At 50.6% G+C, this 16,773-nt stretch overlaps 2 protein-coding genes across 10 annotated transcripts in view; one reads left to right on the top strand and one right to left on the bottom strand.

The window, feature by feature from the left end:
• The window catches only part of LOC134355375 (uncharacterized), a 58,934-nt gene extending 46,556 nt beyond the window's left edge, over positions 1-12,378 (bottom strand). For 6 of the 8 annotated variants that reach the window (XR_010020053.1, XR_010020052.1, XR_010020055.1 and 3 more), the window contains exons 1-2: positions 12,246-12,378; positions 4,612-4,742 (exon numbers count right to left, since the gene is read on the bottom strand). The gene's annotated coding sequence lies outside the window, so the exon portion shown is untranslated. Of the gene's footprint in view, positions 1-5; positions 1,789-2,490; positions 4,226-4,611; positions 4,743-12,245 lie in introns of those variants that run through there. The other 2 variants (XR_010020057.1, XR_010020056.1) reach the window with 2 other exon arrangements.
• LOC134355373 (C4b-binding protein alpha chain-like) overlaps positions 11,994-16,773 on the top strand; it is a 75,618-nt gene continuing 70,838 nt past the window's right edge. Inside the window, exon 1 of one of the 2 annotated variants that reach the window (XM_063065158.1) lies at positions 11,994-12,169. In XM_063065158.1, the coding sequence (XP_062921228.1) occupies positions 12,109-12,169 (61 nt within the window). In that variant the 5' untranslated portion in view covers positions 11,994-12,108. Of the gene's footprint in view, positions 12,170-12,392; positions 12,515-16,773 lie in introns of those variants that run through there. The other variant, XM_063065159.1, reaches the window with a different exon arrangement.

Here is a 16,773-nt window from a genome sequence, read left to right as displayed (position 1 = left end):
GACATGAAAGCCTTAAAAATCAACACAGAGTGCTGGGAGGGTACAGCAGATGTTCGCAACAAATGGCGAGGCACTCTTCAGCAACACCTAGAGCACGGCGAAAGAGTGATCCTGAATCAGTTTGAGGAGCGGAGAGCACAGCGGACAACAATTCCACTACGCCCCACACATGAGGCAACTGTGGCAGAGCCTGCCATTCCAGGATCGGCCTTGATAGCCACAGTCAACGCTGCTTGACAAACCAGTGACTACCAGAGGTACAGTATCCATGGTCGACCACAACCGACGGAGGCCACATACACATGAACCATAGTGTAAAAAGCTTGGGTGGAATTTGTAAAAAGTATCTAAAGAAAGTTGCCTTGATCATTTATAGAGGGAACCACTAGCTGTGTGGCTAGGCATAGCATCTATAAATTTGCTGACGATACAACCATTGTTAGCAGAATTTCAGATGGTGACAAAAGGGTGAACAGCAGCAAGATATACTAGTTAGTTGAGTGGTGTAACGGCAACAACCTTGCACTCAACGTCAGTGAAACCAAAGAGCTGATTGTGGACTGCAGGAAGGGTAAGACAAGGGAACACAAACCAATCCTCATAGAGGGATCACAAGTGGAGAGTGAACAAATTCTCATTTTGTTAGGACTAATCAAAATAGGACATACATGGTAAATGGTAGGGCATTGAGGAATGCAGTAGAACAGAGAGATCTAGGAATAATAGTGCATAGTTCCCTGAAGGTGGAATCTCATATGGATAGGGTGGAGAAGAAAGCTCTTGGTTTGCTGGCCTTTATATATCAGAGCATTGAGTATAGGAGTTGGGATGTAATGTTAAAATTGTACAAGCCATTGGTGCGGCCAAATTTGGAGTATTGTGTACAGTTCTGGTCACTGAATTATAGAAAAGATGACAACAAAATAGAGAGAGTACAGAGGAGATTTACTAGAATGTTACCTGGGTTTCAGCACCTAAGTTACAGAGAAAGGTTGAACAAGTTAGGTCTTTATTCTTTGGAGCATAGAAGGTTGAGGGGGGACTTGATAGAAGTATTTAAAATTATGAGGGGGATAGATAGAGTTGATAGGCTTTTTCCATTGAGAGTAGGGGAGATTCAAACAAGAGGACATGAGTTGAGAGTTAAGGGGCAAAAGTTTAGGGGTAACACGAGGGGGAGCTTTTTACTCAGAGTGGTAGCTGTGTGGAATGAGCTTCCAGTAGAAGTGGTAGAGGCAGGTTTGATTTTGTCATTTAAAAAAAAAATTGGATAGGTATATGGACGGGAAAGGAATAGAGGGTTATGGGCTGAGTGCAGGTAGATGGGACTAGGTGAGAGTAAGCGTTCGGCATGAACTAGAAGGGCCGAGATGGCCTGTTTCCGTGCTGTAATTGTTAATACGGTTATATTATATGGTTAATTTCAAGTTCCTGGTTGTCAATATTTCTGAGGACCTAACCTGGACACAACATATTGATGCAGCTATAAAGAAGGAAAGACAGCAGCCATATTTCATTTGGAGTTTGAGGAGATTTGCTTTGTCAACTAAAACACTCAAACTTCTACCAATGTTCCATGGAGAGCATTCTGACTGGCTACATCACTGTATGGTAATGGGGGTGGGAGGCTACTGAACAAGATCAAAATAAGTTGCAGAAACTTGTAAAATGAGCTCTATCATGGGTACCTGCCTCCATAGTATCCAAGACATCTTCAAGGAGCAGAGCGTTAGGAAGGGTGCATCCATCATTGAGGATCCCCACCACCCAGGACATGTCCTCTTCACACTGTTATTGTTGGAAGGAGGTACAGAAGCCTGAAGGCACACACTCAGTGATTCAGGAACAGCTTCTTCCCCTCAGCCACCCAACTTCAAAACGTACATCAACCGTATAAACACTAGCTCACTTTTTTATTTCTGTTATTTTGCACTAATTTTAATTTACTATTTAATAGACATTGTATATACTTAATGTAACTCATTTTTCTCTATATATTTACTTCTCATGTATTTCATTGTACCACTGCTGTAAAGTTAACAAATTTCACAACTTATACTGGTGATATTAACTCTGATTCTGAGGGTGCAACAGGGGACCTGCTCCAGGGGAATGAGGGCAGTTGGAAGTATTGGTGAGCACTCGGGATGCAGTGAACATTATTCTATTAGTTTTAAAATAGTTATTGAGAAGAAGACCAGTTACTACGTTTAGGTACAAATGGGGCATTAGGCATCACCTTGCAGTGGTTGATTGGGCAGAATTGTTTTACAGGAAAAGGAGCCTCTGCCAAATCGAAGGTTCTCCGTAACTTCTGCCACCTCCAATGGGATCCCACCACCAAGCACATCTTTCCCTCCCTCGCTTCTGCTTTCTGCAGGGATTGCTCCCTACGCGACTCCCTTGTCCATTCGTTCCTCCCCCCCCCATCCCTTCCCACCGATCTCCCTCCCAGCACTTATCCTTGTAAGCGGAACAAGTGCTACACATGCCCTTACACTTCCTCCCTCACCACCATTCAGGGCCCCAGACAGTCCTTCCAGGTGAGGCGACACTTCACCTGTGAGTCGGCTGAGGTGATGTACTGCGTCCGGTGCTCCCGGTGCAGCCTTCTATAGGTGAGATCCGATGCAGGCTGGGAGACGGTTTCGCTGAACACCTATGCTCTGTCTGCCAGAGAAAGCAGTATCTCCCAGTGGCCACACATTTTAATTCCACGTCCCATTCCCATTCTGATATGTCTATCCACAGCCTCCTCTACTGTCAAGATGAAGCCACACTCGGGTTGGAGGAACAACACCTTATATTCCGTCTGGGTAGCCTCCAACCTGATGGCATGAATATTGACTTCTCTAACTTCCATTAATGCCCCTCCTCCCCTTCACACTCCATCCCTTATTTATTTATTTAATATTTTAAATATATTTTTAATTTTTCCCCTTTTTTTTCTCCCTCTGTCCCTCTCACTATAACTCCTCGCCTGCTCTCCACCCTCCGGGCTCCCCCCCCCTTTTTTTTCGTCCCAGGCTTCTCGTTCCATGATCCTCTTCCTTCTCCAGCCTGGTATCCCTTTTGCCAATCAACTTTCCAGCTCTTAGATCCATCCCTCCCCTCCTGTCTTCTCCTATCATTTCAGATCTCCCCCTCCCCTTCCCACCTTCAAATCTCTTACTATCTCTCCTTTCAGTTAGTCCCATCGAAGGGTCCCGGCCCAAAACGTCAATTGTACTTCTTCCTATAGATGCTGCCTGGCCTGCTGCGTTCCACCAGCATTTTGTGTGTGTTGCTTAAAGGCCTTTTAAAGTGTGATGTCAAGAGTTCGGGGCCTGCATGACCTGATTTTGGAGAGAGACTGAGACTCTGGCTAAGAAAAGGAATGAGGCATGCTCTGCAGATGAGCAATTGGGAACCAGTGAATCTCATAATGACTACAAGAAATGTTTGAATGCACAACAGGGAAGATAGGTGGGCAAAGAGGGAATACGAGAAGGATCTTGCAGATAAGATGAGGCAAAATCCCAAGAGATTTTATAGTTTCTTCCAACATTCCAAAGAGGTATAGGTTACTTGGTCACATGGGTGTAATTGGGTAGAATGCACTCAATGTGTCACGGTCCTGGCCGTCTCTCCTGTTTATTCCTTATGTTCTCCTAATTCCCTTTACCCATGTTTCTCCTGTTCCCAATTGCGGCGCACCTGAATCTCAACTAACCGGCAGCATATATACCCCGGCTTTCCATCCACTCATCGCCAGATCGTTGCTTCAGCCAGTGTGGCAGTTCACGTTCTAGGCCACTTAGAATTGCATATTCTAAGTTTTGTTTCCGTGCTGTTGTTTGCCTGTGTTAACTCTGTCTCTCCGTGTTAACAGGAGCATTGCACGCCGCCTGCCTTCCTGTTCGTCCTCCTGCCTGCTGTTCTCCAGCCACGCTCACACCCCAGTCTGCATCCCTGCTCTGCCTTGTCCCGCCGCCTGCCTGCACTCTCCACTGGCTCAGTGGTTAAGCACCGCGCTCTCACCGCACTGACCCAGGTTTGACCCCCCCCAGTCCAGCCTCGCTCTCCCCTCTGCTTTCCTCTGCCTAATCCACACTCCCCAGCCTTCCCTGCAACCATTAATAAACACTCTTCAGATTACTCTACCTCCGTGTCAGTGTCCTGGGTTTGGGTTCACCCATTCCTCGCAACACAATGGGCCAAAATGGCTTGTTACTGTGCCGTATTTCTGAATAAAAAGAATTGCACTGAGTTGCAAGAAGGCCAGACAAACTAATTTTGCAATCAATTTTAATTCAGCAAAACCCCCCAATGAATTAACATCTCAAATTGGCAGGAATGTAAATCATTTTTCAGTTGCTGTAATTTCAACCTTTTTGTTATCAGCTGTGTTCACATTCACAAATGCTCAATGGCATTTCTTAACTTATCAAAACTCAAGAATTCATGACCTAAAATGATGGAGCCATTGTTATGGCTGTTTTTTCATGGGGAATGTTTGGGAAAAAAATCCCTGGCCTTGGCAAACATTAAGTTTTCTATTTGACACATTTGGGACAAGTGGCAGCAAATTTCTCCTGGTGTGCAGAATTCAAACTCAATTAAGTAACTCACCAGCCCCTTCAGGTCTCACCAGAACGATGCAGAGAGAGCAATAGTAGCTCTAGGAAATTTAGTAGGATCTCAGATAAGGTCCCTCATGGGAGGATCATCCAAATGATTCAAATGCATAGGATCCATGGTGCCTATAGAAGAAAGAATGTAGTCATTGAAAGGGCTTATTCTGGCTGAAGAACTATGATTAGTGGTGTTCTGCAGGGATCTCTGTTGAGACCTCTGTTATGTGTCATGTTTATAAATGCCCTGGATGAAAATGTTGAAAATGTAGATGGACAGGTTAGTAAGTTTGTAGGTGGTATCAACATTGGTGGTGTTGTGGATAGCAGAAATAAAGGCATCCATTAGTCTTGCGAGACCATGGATCTGCGCCTGAAAAGTCTTCACTCTCCAGGGCGCAGGCCTGGGCAAGGTTGTATGGAATACCAGCAGTTGCCCATACTGCAAGTCTCCCCTCTCCACGACACCAATGTTGTCCAAGGGAAGGGTATTAGGACCCATACAGCTTGGCACCAGTGTCATCGCAGAGCAATGTGTGATCAAGTGCCTTGCTCAAGGATACAACACGCTGCCTTGGCTGGGGCTTGAACTCACGACCTTCAGGTTGCTAGTCCAATGCCTTAACCACTTGGCCACATGCCCACACAGGTTAGCAGAGATGACTGGCAAAAGATACAATAGGATATAGCTCAATTGCAGATCTGGGTGGAAATATGGTAGATGGAGTTTAACCCGTCCAAATATGAACTGTTGCACCTGGATAGGTCAGATGTAAAGAGTCAATACACTGTTAAAGGCTAGACTAACAGTGTTGATGAACAGAGGGTCCTGGGGTCCAAGTTCACAGCTCTCTGAAAGTGGCTACACAGATTGATAGGGTAGTTAAGAAAGCACATGACATACTTACTTTTATTAGTTGAGGCATTGAGTTCATAAGTCAGGAAGTTATGTTTTTGCTTTGTGCAACTCTAGTTAGGCCATATCTGGAGTATTGTGTACAGTTCTGGTCACATTATAGGAAGGGGATGGCAAAGCTTTGGAGAGGGTGCAGAAGAGATTTACCAGGATGCTGACTGGATTAGAATGCATGTGCTATAACGAGACGTTGGACAAACTTGCTTTGTTTTCTCTGGAGAGGTGGAGGTTGAGGGGGAGATCTGATAGATGTTTATAAGGTTATGACAGGCATCGATAAGAGGAATCAGGCAGTATCTTTTTCCCAGGGTTGAAATGTCTAAGGTGAGTGGGGGTAATTTCAAAGGAGATGTGAGGGGCAATTTTTTTTTATACAGAGCGCTGGTTGTCTTGAATGTGTTGCCTGGGATGTGGTAGAGGTAGATACATTAGAGATGTTTAGATTAGGGACATGAATGTGAGGAAAATGGAAGGACATGGACATGGCGAAGACACAAGAAATTAATTGAGCTGGCCATTTGATTGCGAATTTAATTGGTTCATCACAACATTATGGGCTGAAGGGCTTGTTCTTTTGCTGTACTGTTCTATGTTCTAAGATGAAGCATTGAAATGTGGCTGATTGAGATTTCAGATGAGTTACCATTTCTGCTCAAGGATCTGATGCTGAACAGATACTCAACTGGAGTTCAATGGGGAGGTGATGAGAAAAATTGAGTTCATGTAAGATGGTACTGAGCTGCGACGTCAGTCAAGGTTGTGGTTCAGAGTTGTCTTCTTAGGTTTGTAGGGATGTTTTGGGGGACAGCGCCTGGAGGAAGGGGTAAGGTTAGGGTTTAGGGATAGGAATGAGGGAGAGTTGAAGGTTAGGCACAGTAAATGAAGAGAGAGAGGCAGGACCCAGAGGTTGGAGTCCAGTTTGGAGCAGTCTGGGGTCAAAGGCTAGTGATCCCCTACTATGGAGGATGGGTCAGCAGGCACTGATGATAAAGACCCATGAGCTCTGCAGTCAATAACTGAGAATGAGAACCAGTGACTCCCAGGGTTGGCAAATCCCAGGGTCAGAGGTCCATGTGTCCTGAGGTTGATAGGTCTGAAGGTTAGAATGTCCCAACATGGTAGGGGTAGGAAGGGGGTTGTTTTGCTGTTGTATCTGTCTTCTTGTATGTTGGCTGTGTGTTGTTCTGCTAAATATTGTAGGCATGCTGTGTTGCCACCTGAAGCATGGCGGCACTTACGACTGCCCCCAGTACATCCTCAAGTGTGCTGGTTGCTGATGCAAATTATGCATTTCACTGTATATTTCAATGTACAAATAAAAACTCATCTTTAATCACTGGAGAAACCAAACACAGATATGGTGAGCACTTCACTAAGTGCCTGCCCAAATCTGTAAGAGAGACCCCAAGAGCTTCCCATTGCCTTCCACCTCTGGTCCCACTGACCCACAGTCTCCTGCACTGTTGCCTCAGTCTAAAGAACACTACACAGATCAGTACTGAATTCTTCAAACCACACACAAGGTACTTGAAGAACTGACAGTTAAGATGGCGCTACCAAATGTGTGTGAGAGCTCACTAGTAGTTAAAAAGGCAAATTGGACTAAAAACACAACTTCTGAGGTAAATTGTGTTAAATTATTACAGCAAACGGAGCGAGCAATGGCGGGGTGAGTTCAGTGAATGAGCCGAGATTGTACGCTGAAGAATTGATGCAGATAGAGTGCGCTATTCAGGAAGAAGTCGGGGCAGAGGAAATTCAATGCCTGTAAAACTGCCCCAGATGTGAAGTTGGATCACTCTGGGCTCTGAGCTGAGAGCGGCTTTGGGCTGGGCAACAAAATCTTGGGCCCAGGACGAGTTGTTGGGTGGAGTGGTATAGGCCCCAAGTTCTTCACAGTAGCCAGATCCTAGTGCAAGGTATGATCCGCTGCTTAGACAATTTAAACACCAGCTCAGGTTAGAGGTGACAGCCAATTTTGCTTACTCTCCATGATTTTCACTCGTCTCTCCTGCACGCTGGAGCCTTTTGCTGTTCTGTTGTTTGGTCAATTTAAACATCGGCCCAGATAGACTGAAAAGACAGGGTGTCAGGATCCAAGGCGAGAACCCATTTCACTCGCTCTCCGCAATGGTCACTCCTCTCTGCATGATGCAGAGGCTATGAAGTCTTGCCCTGGCTGCCGTTCTCCAAGCCCACTAATATGATAAACCGATAAGCAAGACTTTGGGCCAACTCCAGGCTGCTCCAGGGTTGTGTCTGAGGACTCAATTTGCTTCAGAATGTAGTTTTCACTTCAATTGTTTGCATGATTTGTGTTTTTCCCCCTTTCTCTTGTGCATCGGGTGTTGGTCTTTTTTCCTCTTTAATTGGGTTCTTTTGGGTTTCTTGCTTTGTGGCTACCTGAAAGCAAACAAATCTAAAGGTTGTATAATTTATACTTTGAACCTTTGAATTCAACCGGTCAGGCAGCTTCTATGGAGAGCAAATTGGTTTATTATATCACATGTATTGAGATACAGTGAAAAACTTGTCTTACATACCATCCATACAGATCAATTTATTACACAGTGCATTGAGGCAATACAAGGGAAAACAAGAAGAGTACAGAATAAGGGGGCATAACCTTACCATGTTGGGAGGGAAATATAGGGGGGAGGAGAATTTTAGAGGCAGTATTTTTTTTACACACACGGAAAGTGGTTGGTGCATGAAATGCTCTGGCAGGGGTGGTAGTAGAGGCAAATACATCAGGGACATTTGGGCGCCATAATGGTCAAAGAGCCATAGAAAAATGCTGCACACAAACAGGTTCTTCAACCCATCTAGTCCATGCCAAACCATTTCAACTGCCTACTCCCATCGACATGCACTGGGACCATGACCCTCCATACCCCTACCATCTATGTACCTACCCAACTTCTCTTAAATTTTTAAGTTCAGCTTGCATGCACCACTAGCACTAGCAGCTCATTCTACACTCTCACGCCCCTTAGATTGATGAAGTTTCCCCTCATGTTCCCCTTAAACTTTTCACCTTTCACCCTTAATCCATGACCTCTAGTTGCAGTCCCACACAATCTCAGTGGAAAAAGTCTTCTTGCATTTATCCTATCTATATTATCTATACCCGTCATAATGTTGCATACCTCTATCAAATCTTCTCTCAATCTTCTATGTTCCAAGGAATAAAGTCCTGACCTTTTCAATCTTCCGTTATAACTCAGGTCCTCCAGACCTGGCAACATCCTTGTAAATTTTCTCTGTATTCTTTCAACCTTGTTTACAGCTTTCCTGTAGGTAGGTGACCAAAACTTCAGACAATACTCCAAATTACACCTCAACAATGTCTTATACAACTTCAACATAACATCCCATCTCCTGCAGTCAATACCTTTACTTATGTGCCAAAAGTTTTCTTTATGATCCTAGCTACCTGTGATGCCACTTTCAATGATTATGGACCTGTGTTCCCAGATCTCTTTGTTCCACCGCACTCAGTGCCCTACCGTTCACTGTGTAAGACCTCAGTTCATCCAAAGTGCAACACCACAGACTTGTCTGCACCATCTGCCATTTTTCCAGCTGGTCAAGATCCCACTGCAAGCCATGACAGTCTTCCTTAGTGTCCACTACACCCCAGATCTTGTTGTCATCCACAAATTTGCTGACCCAGTTAACCACATTGTCATCCAGATCATTGATATAGATGACAAACAACAGTGGACCCAGCAACGATCACTGTGGCACTCCACTACTCACAGGCCTCCAGTCCGAAAGGCAAGCATCGACTATCACTCTGGCTTCTCCCTCAAAACTAAAGTTTTATCCAATTTACTACCTCATCTTGAATGTCTCTGTTAGTGCAACACCATTACTGTCAGGGTCACTAGTGAAGTGAAGTGCAGGAATCCCAGAGACTTCAGCAAGTCAAACAGAATATTTATTACAGAAGTTAACCAGCAAAACTAACAAGAACTCAGACAAGCTATATAGAATCTTGAAGGACCAAAATCACTTGCAACACACAGAAGAACTTGGTCAGAGTTTCACCAGACAAGGATCCACAATGACTGAGCAAAAAGGGTTGGCAAGCCACCCCCCCCCCATCCCCGACATACACCCTGGAGCATGTAGGAATTCAGATCTAATCAGACAGCCCCAGTCTCAAGACAAAGTAATGATCCCCAAAGACAACAACTACAATGTAAGACATTGAAAATCCCACGCTAAATTATCCCAAATTGAATAAAAGTGATAAATACAAACGGAGTTTAACAATCCCCATGATACCAAATGAGACACCTGCAAAACAAAGTGAAAACTCAGAGTGAGTCGAAAGACAAACAATTAGATGTAAAAGGTAAACAATCCGAGGAACACCGCATACCCATTAGGTGACACCCAGAAAATACAATCCACATACTAACTGAGAAAAAAAACATAAATCCGGTCTGGTCTTTAAAAAAATTGCCCTCTTGTGACAATTACAGCTTAGGGCATCAGAGTTCTGAGTTCATTTCCTGTACCACTAAGGAGTTTGAATGCTGTCCCCATCATCACATGGGTTTGCTCCCAAAGCTCCAGTTTCTTCCCACAGTTCAAAGACGTACCAGTTAGTAAGTTAATTGGTCCTAAGGCGAGGTTAGTGTTAAATATTTGGTAGCTGGGTGGCACAGGGTTGAGCAAGAAAGGCATAGTCGGACTGAATCTCTAAATAAACGAATTAACATATAAAAGACTCTTATATAGGCGCATGGAGAAAGAAAAGTGGAGGTTGATGTGGGGAAGAAGGGTTAGCTTGATCTTGGAGCAGGATAAAGGGTTGACACAATATTGTGGGCCGAAGGGCCTGTACTGTACTGCAACAGCTATAGAAATAGGGTAGTGCAGGCAGACAATAAGGTGCAAGATCATAACGAGGTAGATTGTGAGGCCAAGAGTCCACCTTATGGCCAAGATGGCGCCAGTATACAATGCTCCCTCAGTCGACATCCTCCAGATGGCTCACGAAAATGCCTTTCTTTCTTCTTTTACCCCTGTTTTTCACCTTACGTGTGTTTCTGGGACTGGTAGAGCCTGCGATTTACAGTTTGGAGATCATATGAATGACCCAGCGTGTTGCTGTCTCCGAGAAGATTCTAGGAAGTGAGCGCGTACTGGGACGGCCTTGATGCGAAGAAACTTCGAGATGGGGCGCGAGCGTATGTTCAGCTCCATTTCGCCGGTTAAAGCGTCGAGGAAGACTTAGACGTCGAGGCGAATGCAGAAGGTGAGCAAGAGTTTCAGCGCAAGATCACTGCAGAAGAATGGGTCTGTGAGTGGCCTATCGACATGGCAGGCGGGGAGGCCTCTCTGCCTCGTGGGGTCTCTCTCTTTCGATCAATGTCAGTGATGTCATAGGATGGTATCGTGGTTCTGCCCTGATGGATTAGACTACTGCTTTTAAGGACTGTGGACCTTTTCAGGCTTATGGTTTTTATATTCTGTGTTTTTATTGCCCGTTCCAAGTCCTTGGGGAGTGAGGGGTCAAAGTTCAGGAGCGAGACAGGGTCAGGAGGAACCCAGGAGGGAGTTGTTTGGGCCCGGTTCTGGGTTGGGAGTAGGGTGTATCTGGGTCTGGATTTTGCGACGGATGTGGGCACTCTTTGCCGCCTGAGAGTGGCGATGCGCTTTAGCAGATTAGCCTCCTCATGGTCATACCATGTTGCTGTACAACAGGTGTCAGAGCAGGAATATCCCGCTTTCCCTGGGCTCAGCCACATCCACCTGTACAAAGCAGGTCCTGGGTTCACCTTAGTGCACCTGCGCTCTAACAAACACCCCTCTTATGAGTTCCCCTACACCTCCTCACTACCATTCAGGGCCCCAGACAGTCCTTCCAGGTGAGGCAACTCTTCACCTGTGAGTCTGTTGGGGTGGCCTCCTGTGTATCGGTGAGACCTGACATAGACTGGGAGACCACTTCACCGAGCATCTGCACTCCGTCTGCCAGAAACACCGGGATCTCCCGGTGGTCAACCATTTCAATTTGACTTCCCATTCTGACATGTTAGGTGCGATGAGACCACACTCAGGTTGGAGCAGCAACACCTTATATTCTGTCTGGGTAGCCTCCAACTTGATGGCACCAACACCGATTTCTCAAACTTCCAATAATTGCCCATCCCCCCCCCAACCATTTCCCATTCCTGTTTCCCTCTCCCACCTATCATCTCCCCCTGGTACTCCACCTTGTCCTTCTTCCATGGTGTTCTACCCCCTCTGATCAGATTCCCTCCACCACCCCAGTCTCCAGCCCTTTATCTCTTTTACCAAGCAACTTCCCAGCTCTTTACTTCCCCCTCCCGTCCCCTCTGTCCAAGTTTCATTTATTATCTGCCACCATGTACTCCTTCTCTTCCTGGGCAGTCCTGATTAAGGGTCTCGGCCCTGAAAAGTCGATTCCTTGCCAGAGACGTTGCCCGGCCCGCAGAGCTCTGAGTCCTCTAGCACCTCGTGTGTGTCATTTGGGCTTCCAGGCTGCCTCAGCAGACTTTCTCTTCTCGTCACAGGGCGCAGCCATTTCCGGCAGTGACGATGGCGGCTGTGCTACTATTCGCTCTGCTGTGGGCGATGGCGGCGAGGGCCGCGGGGGCAGGTGAGCGTGAGCGTGAGCGGGAACGGGAACGGGAGCATGAGCGCGCCGGGGCCGGGGAAACGGGCGACAACATTACCTCCAAGGTGCGCGGGCGTCCTGGGCTGGCAGCGCGCCGGGAATCGGGCGAAGAATCTGAGGCGAGATGGCCCCGGAACCGCCGCTGCTGAGTCCTGAGTCAGGAGTAGATCAGTGTAGAGCTAACATTCGCGGAGAGTGAAATAAACACGATTTGAGAATTACCGAACCGTCAACGGGACAGAAACGCGGCGGACTGAGCAGCAGTCGCGGACGGCGGTTACCGGGCTCCGAGGGTGCCCAAGTCCATCCTCGCGGCGCCCTTTCATGGTGCGCACGCGGCAAACACCTCCGAGGGCAGCGGGAGCGCGCCGGGAGAGGGGTTGGGGGGAGGGGGAGCGCGCCGGGAGAGGGGTTGGGGGGAGGGGGAGCGCGCCGGGAGAGGGGTTGGGGGGAGGGGGAGCGCGCCGGGAGAGGGGTGGGGGGAGAGGGAGCTGGTTCTGGGAGAGGAGTGGGGGGGAGCTGGTTCTGGGAGAGGGATGGGGGGAGCTGGTTCTGGGAGAGGGATGGGGGGAGCTGGTTCTGGGAGAGGGGTGGGGGGAGCGGGTTCTGGGAGAGGGGTGGGGGGAGCGGGTTCTGGGGGAGGGGTGGGGGGGAGCGGGTTCTGGGGGAGGGGTGGGGGGGGAGCTGGTTCTGGGAGAGGGGTGGGGGGAGCTGGTTCTGGGAGATGGGTGGAGGGGAGCTGGTTCTGGGAGAGGGGTGGGGGGGAGCGGGTTCTGGGGGAGGAGTGGGGGGAGCGGGTTCTGGGGGAGGGGTGGGGGGGAGCGGGTTCTGGGAGAGGGGTGGGGGGGAGCTGGTTCTGGGAGAGGGGTGGGGGGAGCTGGTTCTGGGAGATGGGTGGAGGGGAGCTGGTTCTGGGAGAGGGGTGGGGGGGAGCGGGTTCTGGGGGAGGAGTGGGGGGAGCTGGTTCTGGGAGAGGGATGGGGGGGAGCTGGTTCTGGGAGAGGGGTGGGGGGAGCGGGTTCTGGGAGAGGGGTGGGGGGAGCGGGTTCTGGGAGAGGGGTGGGGGGAGCGGGTTCTGGGGGAGGGGTGGGGGGGAGCGGGTTCTGGGGGAGGGGTGGGGGGGGAGCTGGTTCTGGGAGAGGGGTGGGGGGAGCTGGTTCTGGGAGATGGGTGGAGGGGAGCTGGTTCTGGGAGAGGGGTGGGGGGGAGCGGGTTCTGGGGGAGGAGTGGGGGGAGCGGGTTCTGGGGGAGGGGTGGGGGGGAGCGGGTTCTGGGAGAGGGGTGGGGGGGAGCTGGTTCTGGGAGAGGGGTGGGGGGAGCGGGTTCTGGGGGAGGGGTGGGGGGGAGCGGGTTCTGGGGGAGGGGTGGGGGGAGCGGGTTCTGGGAGAGGGGTGGGGGGAGCTGGTTCTGGGAGACGGGTGGAGGGGAGCTGGTTCTGGGAGAGGGGTGGGGGGCTGGTTCTGGGAGAGGGGTGGGGGGAGCTGGTTCTGGGAGAGGGGTGGAGGGGAGCTGGTTCTGGGAGAGGGGTGGGGGGGAGCTGGTTCTGGGAGAGGGGTGGGGGGGAGTGGGTTCTGGGGGAGGGGTGGGGGGAGCTGGTTCTGGGAGAGGGTTGGGGGGGAGCGGGTTCTGGGAGAGGGGTGGGGGGAGCTGGTTCTGGGAGAGGGGTGGGGGGAGCGGGTTCTGGGGGAGGGGTGGGGGGAGCGGGTTCTGGGACAGGGGTGGGGGGGAGCTGGTTCTGGGACAGGGGTGGGGGGAGCTGGTTCTGGGAGAGGGGTGGGGGGAGCTGGTTCTGGGAGAGGGGTGGGGGGAGCGGGTTCTGGGGGAGGGGTGGGGGGAGCGGGTTCTGGGGGAGGGGTGGGGGGGAGCTGGTTCTGGGAGAGGGGTTGGGGGGAGGGGAGCGCGCCGGGAGAGGGGTTGGGGGGAGGGGGAGCGCGCCGGGAGACGGGTGGGGGGAGAGGGAGCTGGTTCTGGGAGAGGGGTGGGGGGAGCTGGTTCTGGGAGAGGGGTGGGGGGGAGCGGGTTCTGGGGGAGGGGTGGGGGGTAGCTGGTTCTGGGAGAGGGGTGGGGGGGAGCGGGTTCTGGGGGAGGGGTGGGCGGGAGCGGGTTCTGGGGAGGGGTGGGGGGAGCTGGTTCTGGGAGACGGGTGGAGGGGAGCGGGTTCTGGGAGAGGGGTGGGGAGGAGCTGGTTCTGGGAGAGGGGTGGGGGGAGCGGGTTCTGGGAGAGGGGTGGGGGGGAGCGGGTTCTGGGAGAGGGGTGGGGGGGAGCGGGTTCTGAGAGGGGTCGGGGAGGAGTGAGCCAGGAGGGGGTTGGGGAAGCCAGGTTCTGAGAGAGGCGTGGGGGGTGTGCTGGTTCGGGTAGAGGGGTGGGAGGAAGCGGGTTCTGGGAGAGGGGTTGGGGGGAGTGGGTTCTGGGAGGGAGGTGGGGGGAGTGGATTCTGGGAGAGGGGTGGGGGGAGTTGGTTCTGGGAGGGGGTGGGGGGAGCGGGTTCTGGGAGAGGGGTGGGGGGAGGGGGAGCGCGCCGGGAGAGGGGTGGATGGGGAGCTGGTTCTGGGAGAGGGGTTGGGGGGAGCTGGTTCTGGAAAAAGGGTGGGGGGGAGTGGGTTCTGGAAAAGGGGTGGGGGGGAGTGGGTTCTGGGAGGGGGTGGGGGAGCGGGTTCTGGGAATGGGGTGGGGGGAGTGGGTTCTGGGAGAGGGGTGGGGGAGCTGGTTCTGGGAGAGGGGTGGGGGTGGATTCTGGGAGAGGGGTGGGGGGGAGCGGGTTCTGAGAAGGGTGGGGGAGGAGCGAGCCAGGAGGGGGTGGGGAAGGCAGGTTCTGAGAGAGGCGTGGGGGGGAGCTGGTTCGGGGAGAGGGGTGGGAGGAAGCGGGTTCTGGGAGAGGGGTGGGGGAGTGGGTTCTGGGAGGGCGGTGGGGGGAGCGGGTTCTGGGAGAGGGGTGGGGGGGAGTGGGTTCTGGGAGAGGGGTGGGGGAAGCTGGTTCTGGGAGAGGGGTGGTGGGAGCGGGTTCTGAGAGGGGTGGGGGAGGAGCGAGCCAGGAGGAGGTGGGGAAGGCAGGTTCTGAGAGAGGCGTGGGGGGGAGCTGGTTCTGGGAGAGGGGTGGTGGGAGCGGGTTCTGAGAGGGGTGGGGGAGGAGCGAGCCAGGAGGAGGTGGGGAAGGCGGGTTCTGAGAAAGGCGTGGGGGGAAGCTGGTTCTGGGAGAGGGGTGGGGGGGAGTGGGTTCTGAGAGAGGGGTGGTGGGAGCGGGTTCTGGGAGAGGGGCGGGGGGGAGCTGGTTCTGGGAAAGGGGTGGGGGGGAGCGGGTTCTGAGAGGGGTGGGGGGAGGAGCGGGCTGGGAGGGGATGGGGGGAGCAGGTTCTGGGTGCCAGTAGGTGTTCAGGCCCAGGTGTTTGCGGTTAGGGAGTGGAATAGGACAGGTTGCGTGTTGAGCTCGCTGCTACATGGCGGCAGTGGAGCATTAGCAGTCAGTTCCGAACGATCTGTCTGACGGTAGCACAGTTCCTGTGTTGTGTACGGTGACAGAGAGTCGCTCAGCTGTATCTTGATGTTTCTTAGCTTCACTGAGCTGAGCCCAAGTTTTGTGGTGTTACTTTCTCACATCTGTTTCCCAGCGGCTGTGGTGACTGACTCAGTCTGGTTTCGATATTCACTGGATCCCTTTCATCTGTTATTATTATTTTGCTGCTGATGACAAAAGTATCATTTATGAACCAATTTCAAACTGCTAGAAGAACTCAGTCGGTGAGGCTGTATTGATGGAGCAACGGGGTCTGGTGGATGTTTCAGATTGAGATGCTACATCAGGTCAGGGGAAGTTTTCCAGACACCTGTTTGGGACTTGGCAACATCCTCCTGAATCTTTTCTTCACTCTCTCTCACATAATCACATCCACATAATGCCACTGTGTCCAGATCTGCATTCAACATTCCAAGTGTGGAGTTGGGCAACTGTAACATGACATGCCTTCCCTGGTAGTCAGTCCCCTGTCTGATTAACACAAGTGTGCCATATGCTGGCTTGCACTCAATATCAGCAAGATGAAGAATTGATTTTGGACCTCAGAAAGAGTAAGATGAGGGAACACACATCAGTCTTCATAGAGGGATCAGAAGTGGAGAGAGTGAGCAATTTCAAGTTTCTGGGTGTCAGTATCTCTTGAGGCTCTATCCTAGACCCAACATATTGAAGCAGTTCCAATGAAAGTATGACAGTGGCTATATTTCATTAGGAGGTTGAGGAGATTTGGTATTCAAAGACAAATTTCTATAGATGTGCCCTGGACAGCATTCTAACTCGCCGCATCAGAATCGGATTTATTATCACCGGCATGTGACGTGAAATTTGTTAACTTAGCAGCAGCAGTTCAATGCAATACATACTATAGAAGAGAAATAATAATAAATTAATTAAAACATAATAAATAAGTAAATCAATTACAGTATACATATATTGAATAGATTTTAAAAACCTGCAAAAAACAAATACTGTATATTAAATAAGTGAGATAGTGTCCAAGGGTTCAATGTCCATTTAGGAATTGGATGGCAGAGGGGAAGAAGCTGTTCCTGAATCGCTGAGTATGTGCCTTTA

This window comes from Mobula hypostoma, chromosome 13 (genome assembly GCF_963921235.1).
Source record: "Mobula hypostoma chromosome 13, sMobHyp1.1, whole genome shotgun sequence".
Lineage (NCBI taxonomy): Eukaryota > Metazoa > Chordata > Chondrichthyes > Myliobatiformes > Myliobatidae > Mobula > Mobula hypostoma.
The sequence above is the reverse complement of the archived record's forward strand: the minus strand, read 5'-3'. Positions and strand labels throughout refer to the sequence as shown.